This window comes from Numenius arquata, chromosome 3, assembly GCF_964106895.1.
Source record: "Numenius arquata chromosome 3, bNumArq3.hap1.1, whole genome shotgun sequence".
In the NCBI taxonomy this organism is placed as follows: Eukaryota; Metazoa; Chordata; class Aves; order Charadriiformes; family Scolopacidae; genus Numenius; species Numenius arquata.
In genome coordinates this window covers 659874-671002 of record NC_133578.1, presented here as the reverse complement: position 1 = coordinate 671002, position 11129 = coordinate 659874, and the positions used below count along the sequence as shown (strand labels likewise).

General features: G+C 57.1%; 1 protein-coding gene across 1 annotated transcript; it reads left to right on the top strand.

The window, feature by feature from the left end:
• Positions 1-3220: 3220 nt before the first annotated feature.
• Positions 3221-9929, top strand: UPP2 (uridine phosphorylase 2). The gene is made up of 7 exons (XM_074145563.1): positions 3221-3246; positions 3898-4015; positions 4963-5121; positions 7167-7281; positions 7915-8124; positions 9315-9461; positions 9766-9929. Exons 1-7 carry the CDS (start codon positions 3221-3223, stop codon positions 9927-9929), a joined length of 939 nt encoding a protein of 312 aa, XP_074001664.1.
• The last annotated feature ends 1200 nt before the right edge of the window (positions 9930-11129 follow it).

Here is an 11129-nt window from a genome sequence, read left to right as displayed (position 1 = left end):
ACGCTGCAGCAGCTCGGGCAGGACGCAACATCTTCCTGCCCTGCAAAGGCTGACAGGCGGCTCTCTGCTTTAAAATAGCATTTAGCATGACTAGAGGTGTCGGATGGGTGCAGGAGCGCCGGCTCTCCCAGGCTCTTCTCCTGCTGAGAGCCTGTCTAGATTGCCATATGTTACTCTGCCGAATGCTTCATCGTGCTTTATTTGTCATCCTTTAGCACATATGCTCACAGCTCTACCGCCTGGCACCCAGAAAGCCTGAATTTAGCTCCCAATCAGTCACAAACAAACACTCGCTCAGGGCAACGCTCTCTGCGTCTCACCATCCCCACCTCCCGACCCTGCCTCCTCAAAGAAGGAAACAGGCAGTTGGAATTGGTGATCATTGTAGGTTCCTTCCGACTGAAAACCTATTCCATTCCATTCCATTCCATTCCATTCCATTCCATTCCTGCAGCCTGGCAAGCAGTCTGCCATGAAGCAGGAGGGCAAACTGTGCCCGCACCTACAGTCAGTGAGGGAGGAACAGCCGCACTTCAGTTTGGGATATCACTTAAAGCCATCCTAAAGGAGAACAACCACAGGAAGAGTAATCTCCAAGGAGGAAACTAGACACAAGGGACTTTTCATACGGAGCAGGCAGCAAACGGACAGGCATGGAGGGAGGCACGGAAACCCGTGCAGCCGCTGCCCCTTCCCTCCAAGAGCGGTTCTGGGAAGCCGAAAGCACAAGTCAATGGTTTCCCTGAGTGCAATCGTGTTTACTTAAAAAGAACACGCTTGTTCCTTTTACCTTGAATGCAGCAGGGACAAACACCGCCAGGAACATTGCTTACTCACGGTTTCCCAGCCTACCCGCGCAGGTTCCAGGGGATTTCTGTCTCTGCTCGCTCAGCAGGGTCACCCTCCAAAACCTCCCCCCTTTGCCGCACGCCGGGGGGCTCCTGCCCAGGGCCGGGCTGCAGCTGGTCAGGGATGGGCCTTCAGTGGCCACCAGGCAAGGATGTCAGGAATGGCAGCTGGGGGCACACAAATATTATTTTTAGTTCATAAGTAAATATTTAACTTCAGAAGCTCTGGGGAATCATTTTATCATGAGAGAGTTTATAGCCGTGCAGGTGCAGACCTTGCCGGGGGTGTCCAAAAGCACTCCGCCGGGAAACGCGGAGCAGGGGGACACGGACCGCTGCGTGTGACAGACCAAGGCAGCGACCCCTGCCCGCGGGAGCACGCTGGCGGGGGACGTACACGCTCCCACCTTGCCACAGTGTGACTCCCGTGACAATAACCTGTCTGTCTGTCTGTCTCTCTGTCCACCCACCATTCCGCCAACTCCTGCCCTTCCCTCCAGCCCCACTGACTGCCCGCTCCCCAGCGAAGCCCTGCCCTGCGGTGCGCTCAGCCCCCTGCACGGCCAGCCTTCCACAGGGACTGAGACACCACCGTGCCGGAGGGAGACCAAGGTCCCTCTTCCTTGAACCCCCTCGGGGCCACGAACTGCAAGTTGGCATTGGAGCCACTGGAAAACGATGGCGCGGGGTGAGGGACTGGTGCTTTCCCTCCCTTTCAGCCACGCTCCCTTCGCGAGCAGGGGATTTTCATGCCCACTCGTCCCACGGACTCATCTGGGCTCCAGGCACAAGCTGTTCCCTCTCCATCGTGCACCACCAAGAATAATACGGGCCCTGCGTGCCGAATTAGCCTCTTAACGATGGCTGGGTAATTACCCCAGCCTCAGCCCCTCTGCACTCGTGGGCTCCCCCTGGCTCTGCTCCTCCGGCGGGGCCGGGATTCCGTCGGGGAGCAAGGGATGCTGCCGGCAGGCGCAGGGCAGAGTCCCCTTCCCCTCCACCCAACAGTCTCGTGCCAGGGATTCCAGCGAAGCCATGGGAAGCTCCAAAACGGGATCTCACCTCCCGGCGTGTTTACGGCTGCCATTTGCGAGTGACAAACCTGCCTATTGAATCCTGCATCGTTGAGATGTGGTGTTGGGGGATATGGTGTAGGGGAGAACTTTGTAGAGTAGGGTAGATGGTTGGACTCCATGATCCCAAGGGTCTCTTCCAACCTGGATGATTCTATGATTCTATGATTTTATGCTGGAAAATCCAGCGATTGCACTGAGGCAGATCAAGGCTGCGGGAGGAAGGTGTGTGTATCCCTAAGGAAAGTTCTTTCCCTGTTCCTCATGGTGCAATCGGGTGCGCTCTGAAAGGAAAAAGAGACTCCAGATTCTTATTCTTCAGGAGTGCTGCGGAGCGTCAGTAATAAGTCATCTTTGGCAGACATATGTTAACAGCATCCGAGGAGGGGAGAACCTCATCGGAGCAGAGAAACCATTCCAGCCTGACTTTGGTACGACTCCAGCAAGTCAGAAATATCCGCGAGGGCTCTGCTCCCACCCCTCCCCACATCCACCCTGGCCCTCTCCCGGGCGAGACACCCAATTTACACTTTTCTGCACCGCTGCCTTCTAACGCCTATTTGGTTTTATACACTGTTTTGCAATTTTAAGGGCTTGGATGTGTATTTTCCCAGCCCAGGGCCCCGGAGACGCGGGCACGGCCAGTGACCAGGCGAAGGTGGGAACGGGGGGGGACCAGCTACTGCACCAGGGACGTGGCAGGGGGGGCATCAGCTCCCCTGGGGGAGGCAACCCAGGCTGCTCGGGCACAGAGAGGGGGTCAAGGTGGGGGTGGTCCCGGGCGCAGGAGCCCACCAGCACCGAAATACAGCTTCGAGACCAAGCCCCCACGGATGCTGCCCCGTGGTCTGAGCCCCGGGCAGGGGCCGTACGGCCCCTGCCCGGGGCTCAGACCACGGGGCAGCATCCATGGGGGCTCCCCTGGGCCCCTCAGCACCCCAAGAACGGCACGTGTGCCTGCCACGCGCCCGGGCCACCCCGCCGGCCAGAGGGCAAGCGGGTCAGCGGCCCCCGGCCCCGGCGGAGGGTGACACACCTGCAAAAACAGCCAATCTGGGGCAAACCGTGGGGCGGCCCCCCCGGGGACCCCTGGCAGCCATGGGGCAAAGGGGAGGCGGGCGGAGGGGACCGGCCACTGTTGATCTTGGGAGCCACACAAAGCCAGAGGGTATTTAACCCCCTGCAGAGCCCCTGAAGACCTCTTCTGAGCTCCGAAACCCCACAGCTGGGGAAATAGCGGGCTGTTTTCTTTGCCTTTCCTGCAGAGTATCGCTTTCAGCTGACTCTGGTGGAGCCGATATGACTGAAACAACAGGTTACTCCGGGTGAGTTACACGGGAGGGTTCGAATTTGTTTTAATAAGACAAGAAAAACGTTCTCTGGGTTTTGTTTAATCCTTATTTATAAAGTTGACCTGTATTGTTACTCAGTTGCTTTCCATCTATTAAAGCACATGGAAAGGAAGGCAAACTGGCCCCCCGCTGTCTGCAGAATCTGAATTTCATTTGTACTTGTACTGCTAGGCAGTTATTTGGGACAATATAAATATAAAATCCCGATTTGCAAAGAGCTTAATAAGCTGTCACATACAAAATAGCACAGCACATTACCCACTAGATATTCCTGGCAGAATTATATGAAAGACAGAGCTAATGTCGCCATTGGCAAAATTGATGATAAATATGGAGAAACATTTTTTGCCAAATACGCCAACATAATGAGAGAGATGTCGAAGAGGTTACCGATAGCGATGGACGTGAGGAGGAGGACAGCTCGTGTGACAGCAGGGCTCTGACAGCCAGGCAGCCATCCCAGACACCCCACAGAGCTGGCTCATCCCCGTCCCTTCCCCGACACCGGGGCCGTGTGTGTCCCTCGCGGGGCTCCCCGGCCGCCCCGCGCCCCTCCTGCCCTGTCCCTGTCCCCGGGCGCTGCCCGGTGCCCCCGACCCTTCCTCACCCTCGTGTCTCCCGCAGCAGCGGGCTCGTCCACGTCAAAAACCCGCACTTGGACACGATGGAGGAGGACGTTCTGTATCACTTGGACCTGGGAACGAAGACGCACGACCTGCCGGCAATGTTTGGGGACATCAAGGTAAACAGCAGGCACAAAGGCCAGGCTGGGAGCAGGGACTGGCTGCTGGGTGAAGGGACTCAGTGACCCGGGGCAGTGACATCATCCGTCCTTGCTTTTTTCAGGCAGAAATCCCAATAGAAAATTATCCTTTTAAAAGCCTGTGTTTCTGTAAAACCTGATTCCGTACTGGCCCCTGTGTTGGAGGACAGACGGAGGAAGCATTTGTCCAAAGCATCTGATCATCATCTACTGGAGGCAAGGGAAAGAGGATGTATTTTTGGCTGTGACCTGCTGCCAAAACCAGCCTGTCACCACTGCATCCTCTTCCCTGCGCCGGGAAAGAGCTGCGGTGCCTGGGGCCAGGGGCTTGAGCCCGGCACAGCCCTGCCACGTCCCGGCTTCCGCTCCCCTGCGCCGCCGGATCAGCAGCGCTGCCCCCGCAGCCACACGCCAGCCCCCTCCTACGCTCGGGGAGCGTCTTTTCCTTCAATATGGAAAATCTGTCCTTTTTCCTCCCTGACTTTACGGCCTCTGTGTCATGAGCAGTGCTCGCTAATTGCAGTCGGCACTGCTGATAGAATAAATTAAACGACGAGCTACTCTAACATCTGGCTTTGCTTTGCTGTCGGCAGGAACACTAACCGCCTGAATTTGCTGAATGTATTGCAGTGAAATTATTTTACATTTCCTTGGCCTGGGACTGATAGCCGAGTATGTGCAGCTGTACAGTTGCCTGGACCGAGTGTAGTCACAGCCCTAAAAGGAGTAACAGCTTGGTTTTAAAGTTAACTCCTGGTTTTGAGACCCTCAGTCATTCTGATGTCCCTCTGCTGCCTGCGAGGAAGCGGCATCCCTGCGCTCTGCGGGGAAGTGTGTGCGGTGCAGCCCGCCACCGCCACGTTAAGGCTGAATCTCGGCACCTGTTTGGGCTAGAAAGTACCAACCCTTTTATATTTCACATGCAGTTTGTCTGCGTTGGTGGCAGCCCCAACAGGATGAGGGCATTTTCCCAGTTCATGCACCGGGAGCTGGGGCTGGCGGGCGACGGGGAGGAGCTGGCAGACATCTGCGCGGGGACCGACCGGTACGCCATGTACCGCGCCGGGCCCGTGCTCTCCATCAGCGTAAGTACCGCACCGCCATGCACCACATCACACCGCATCACACCACACCACAATGCTCCACACCACGATGCACCGCATCACACCGCACCGCATCACACTGCACCGCACCACGATGCTCCACACCACGATGCACCGCATCACACCGCACCGCACCACGATGCACCGCACCACACGCAGTTTCCATCCCGGGCACTCACAACGGCCCCGGTGTCTGCTGCTGCCAGCCTGGTCCCACCGTGGGGACCCCGTCCCCCCCGGCAGCAGGGAGGGCGGCCGGCACCACCGCTTCTTTCCTCCATCTCCCACAACACCCACCAGCAGATTTTTTTCCCCCCTTTCCAGTTTTCAGCCATTACCAGCAGCGCAACCTTTCAGCCGCGGTAAAGCTTCTTCTGTCTGAATGACGATTCCCGGCACCCGACACGATCAGTTCAAAAAGCGTGGTGTTACAAGTCAACACACGCGTGTTTTGCCCAGCTCAGCAGCCCGGCAGTTTGGGAGGCAAAGGCTGCTTCCCACCACACGCGAACTATGAAATATTGCTGGAAGTATTACGCTGACATGAGCTCTACAGTTCAAACCTTGCTTTATTATTACTTATTCGTTAAGAGCAGCAGTACGCTCGGCACCGCACGAAGGCAAGCGCAGGCTGTGCTGGTGAGTGCTCGTACCCCCAGCCTCGGTCCTGCCGCCATTTCTTCAGGCACAAGATCAGCCTTAGGTGTGATCCACAGGAGACAGCGTCGCTCACGCCACGGAGCTCACGTTTGGACCCTCGGACCAAGCCAAAGCCAACCCGACCGACAGAAAAGCCTGAGGGAATCGATCTGACGGGATCCAAGGGGAAAAAGCCCACGAGTTCTGCTACTCCCCGCTCTGGCAGCAGCTGGGACACAGCTGGAAGAGAAGCCGACGCTGAGCTCTGGGCCATGCAGGGTTTTTTGTGCCAAGGCAGAAGCCATCGGCCCGCGGGCTGGTCCCGGGGAGGGGACGCAGGGCAGAGCCCGCCCGAGCCTCCCCCAGCGCCTGGTGCCCGGCAGCTGCCAACATCGCGTTTTTGCACGTTGCTTGGAGACACAAATGAACTCAAACGTACCGGGGGCGGGAACACAGTTTCCTGCTTTGAATATTTACAATGAGAATAAATTTTTCAGGCATTGGCAAATAAGTCAGGCTGATGTTCCAGAATAACAACACGCAAAATGTTTTCGTATTTAAAACATGATACAAGCCTGACAGACCATCGGTCTCACAGCCAAACGGAGCGAGACAAAGCAACAGGAAAACTGACTGTGTATGTTAAACTAACGGTGCTCCTTTACGTACGCTTCCTTCGGGTTTTTGAACACCATAGCACAAAAAAACTTGAGGCCTTTTTCATGGGGAAAAAACGAACCCCACACCATCAAACGCCTCTTGCTTTTAGAGGTGAAGCCGAGAGAAGCGAGTGACGCGGGGCAGGAAGCGGGACAGGGGCCCCGCGAGGCCCGAGGCTCCCCCTGGCAACCGCCTGACCCTGAAACCGGTCCTCACCGAGGGGCAGGAACCCATCCATGCTCCCTCGCGCCCGGCGACGCCGGCAGAGGAGCTCTGGCGTGGGGCGAGGACAGGCCGGGGTTGTCCTCGCCGACATTCACCACCCCCAGAGTACGAGCGGGACATGACAGGAGTGGAAGTCAGCACGTGGCCTGAGGACGGGCAACACCAGGGGAAGGTCTGGGAGCATTTGGCTGTCGGGATGCATTTGGAGAGACCTCTCTTGAAGGAGACACACCATCTGCACGCCCGACGTACTGGTCCCAGGGATGAAGGCCAGCTGTATGGACAAGAGCCTTAAAAGCACCAGGGGGAGGAGAAGAGGGTTAGACGCTTCGCCTGGACAGGCTGCAAAGACCCTGAGATGTCTCTCCCCCCTTAAAAAATCGCTGTTGGCCTCATCAGTGGAAAGAGGCCGCAGCGTAACCCTGAGCTCGTGGCAGTCACGTACCTGTCACCCGCCGCAGCATCACGGGGAATGACGTTTCTCTGTTCTCTCCTCCCAACAGCACGGGATGGGAATCCCTTCCATTTCCATCATGCTTCACGAGCTCATCAAGCTGCTGCACCATGCAAAATGCCGAGACGTCACTATTATACGCATCGGTACTTCTGGAGGCTTAGGTAAGCTATCCATGGTCCGTCTTCTGAGAAAAAAAGCTATTAATAAAAAAAGTTCTCAGCAATAGGTCATGTAATGATGAGCCTTAGCATTTTGTCAGGTCCCCAGGTATCAGGCAACATGATATTTTGGTTTGGGTTAAAACCCAGCAAACTTCTAGCGACTGGCTTAGCAGAGTGCACATTTCATCATGAACAAAGGCCCTGGATTCCAACAGCTGGGAATGCCTTCGAACGGAACGCATTGACTGGAGGTCACTCTCATGCTTGGAGACCTTCCCGGCCCTCCCAGTGCCCGCAGTCCTCCGTGCTGGTGGGACCCGTGGCCGGGGTGGTGGTGCTGTCGCGCCTGCACAAGCTGGTGGTGGGACTTGGTCTCTGCAAGGCAGAGGCAATTAAAACGCTGCCGCTCAGCACGTTCCCACAGTCACCCATCACTGCTGATTCTGTACATTTGACTGTACGTCTGTGCCGCTGCATGCATTTCAGTTATCCTCTACATCTGTTTTACTCACTAAGAAGAACCACCCCACGGTCACATGTACGTCTAAGAGAGATCTTCCTGTCATACTGAAGTTCTGCAGCGGGTCACAAGTGTTACGAGCCCTGGCTTAGCCTCAGCCTTCGTTTTCCCAGGGATCGAGGCCGGCTCTGTTGTGATCACGGACACGGCACTGGACTCCTCCTTCAGGCCGCGGTTCGAGCAGGTGGTGCTGGGTGACGTGGTGGTGCGGAGCACCGAGCTGGACAAGGACCTCGCGGAGGAACTGCTCGCCTGCAGCAAGGAGATCCCCGACTTTCCCACGCTTGTTGGCCACACCATGTGCACCTACGACTTCTACGAAGGTAAAGTCATCTTTGACTGCCCTTCCTCCCCCAAACATCCCGCCAAGCCTTTACTTTCCTATGTAGACAAAACAAAACTACCCACGCTATCAAAGCCCGAGCAGGGCTGCAGGAGCAGACCCTCCTGATCGGTTAGAGCTTGTTGCGAGCTCAGAGCAGGGTTGGCTTCACAACACGCAGTACCAATTCCAGCGCTCTCCCAGGGCAAGGCCGACTGGTCTCTTGTGCTTCTGACAGTTAAATTTTGTCACGTCACCCGCAAGGCCAGCGCTGCTGCAGCTGGTGGTGGATCTGGAGTGAAGATCCACCCAGCAGCGGGTGCCCCCTGGGACAATGCAGGTGCCCGGGGACCTCCGCTGCCCCCAGCCCCGCTGTTCCAGGGGAGCCAGGCGCCTTCCCAGACCCTCCGTGGGCGGGTGGCCAGTGTCTGCACCCCGGAAAGCCCACGGCCCCTGGCCTGCGGCCGGCACAGCAGATGGGTTACACCTAGTTGTTTCCTACAACAAGATTGTAACTTCAGAACTACCAAACAGGAGAAAAATGTCAGGAAGCGTGTGCCATTTACATAAACAAACTTTGGTTACTCTGGAACCGTTTCCTTTGCAAAATTAAATACTGATTGCCGAGTAGATTAAATGTAATGAATGAAGAATTAATAATCTGAGGACTATTTATAAACCTTTGGATCTGCTCGCAAATGCGACCATCTGTGTATTGCTTAAGGCCATGTTTTATTTAAACAAAAAGCCATTTGAGAGGATTAGCAGTAGGAAGAGCAATAAAAGGAGGCGCTCTGCCCCGGCCGGCACACCGCAGGTATTCGTTTGCTCCCACGGAGCCCTTCACACGCCTGCGAGAGGAGCAGCTGCACCGGGCACGGTCCCCTGGGCACCCAGGGGCGGCTGCAGGATGGCCAAAGCCACCCGTGGCGTCCGAGGAAAAGGTGGGGATGGGCTGCTCCTCCTCTGTACGAGCGTTAAACCCGCCCTTTCCTCCTCTAGACAGAGACACAGCGCGCTGCCTTCGGGCACCAGCCTTGGTATGAATTAAGTAGCCGTTCAAAGGAACCCTTGGTCGGCTTCAGACAGGACGCGGGCGCTGCTGGGCTCCCCATCTCAACCCACCCCCGGGTGACGGTGAGGGCAAACCCCCGCGGGGCCGGCAGTGACACCTCTCTGCTTCCTTCCAAGGTCAGGGGAGGTTAGACGGAGCGCTCTGCTCTTTTTCCAGTGAAAAAAAGTTAGAGTACCTCAGAAGAGCTTATGATGCCGGCGTGAGGAACATTGAAATGGAGTCCACGGCGTTCGCTGCCCTGTGCGGGCTGTGTGGCCTCAGAGGTGAGTCCCCCCGCACCCCCCGGCGTCACCCCAGCCCCGGGTTCCGCTTGGTGTGAGATCCACACCACCCGATGGCCAAAAACACATTTTCACTAGAAAAGTACACTAAAACCAGCAATAAAACCCGGGTTTGTTTTAAAAGGCCTGAGCGCGTGTTGGACAAAACCAAAGCCTAACCCCCCCGTGCCCCTCTCCCAGCCTCCCCCCAAGCGACGCCCCGGGGCCCCCTCCCTCCCCGCGGGGCAGTGTTTTCGGGGGGTGCCCCTGTGACACAGGAGGTCACCAGCGTCTGGCCGTCCTGCAGCCGCCGTGGTCTGCGTGACGCTGCTGGACCGGCTGGAGGGGGACCAGATCCGTGTGCCCCGCGCGGTGCTGGGGGAGTTCCAGCAGCGGCCCCAGCGCCTCATCGCCGCCTTCATCCGAAAGCGCCTGGGGGTGCAGCGACACACACTCCTCCCCACCCCCTGAGGGGCGACGCAGCAGGAGCCGGGGGGCACGGAGCGGGTCTGTGCCCCCACACCGGGAACGGGTCTGCAGGACCTGCCCGCGCCGGCACCCCCCGCTCCTGGAGAAGGGGAAAGGCAGAGCGGGCCACCAGGCACTCCCGTGGGCGAGTGGCCCCCGCGGGCAGCTGGACCCACAAACACGGCCGTGTGGGAGCCACGGACCCCCCGCGGGGCTTGGATTGCACCAACACTGCGCACCCAAGGAGAGCTCCAGCCCAAACCGGCACAGGAACCCAGACTGTGTTACCAAACAGCACCCTCCTCGCTCTCGTCTTCACCGGTGGCAAAGGACTGTCCCCTTCGGGTGGCTCCTGTCTGCAGCCATCCTCGGGGAAGGAGATCCCTTTGCATTTGGCATAAAGCCAAAACCTAAGTAAATGACACGCAAAATTAATCCGCATTTGTGGCCATTGTTGTTACTGCTGTTACGAAGGCTGTTCAGAGTTTCATTCATACGATATTCCAAGACTTGTCAAAAACTGAGGTGCACCAGAGTGTGTGAACACGAGGGGCCAGTGTGCGGGACCCCACCTGGCACCCACCATCCCTTCGCCCCCGGCGCACGTGGGGACCCCCGAGAGGGAAGGGATAGGGAGCACACCATCCTGGGAAAACCTTGACCTGACTTCAGGTAACCCCCAGGGACTGCACTCTTCACAGTCATCTGCTGATCAACACCCACCAACAAGCCAGGAGATCACCCCCAGGTGTCTCCACAAGCTGCCAGAGACCCAACTGCCGAGGGAAGGGGTTCTCCACAGAGTGTCACCCACAGCCTGAAGAGTTTCCCACCAAAATCACTTCCAGTTCTCAAGGTTCACTGACAAGCTCGCTTCCAAATGAACCGTGACACCTTTGGAACAGTAACTTACAGGATGTAAGAGTTCTGCTAAACAAAATTTTAACGTATCAAAAAACATGGGAGAGGATCTTAAGATACTAACGATATTAAGAGCACAAAGCACGTAAGTCTAAAGACACTCACAGAGGTGCCGAGGGGCCATCCCCGAGGTACTCCTTCTCCAGGCACATCCTAGAATCTGCTTCACCAGCATCCTCGGGCCCCTCTAGTCCCAAAACCATTTCCACACACGGGTATGGCTCAGTTTGCCCCCTGTCCCCCACTGCCCATTGTCCCACCGCTCCCTTCCACCCCCAGAGG

Excerpts from the sequence above, each read along its gene's own strand:
- UPP2 (XM_074145563.1), top strand. The coding sequence starts at position 3,221 with ATGACTGAAACAACAGGTTACTCCGG. Across the intron at positions 4,016-4,962 it reads CAATGTTTGGGGACATCAAG|TTTGTCTGCGTTGGTGGCAG; the intron begins GTAAACAGCAGG and ends TTTCACATGCAG. Across the intron at positions 7,282-7,914 it reads CGGTACTTCTGGAGGCTTAG|GGATCGAGGCCGGCTCTGTT; the intron begins GTAAGCTATCCA and ends TCGTTTTCCCAG.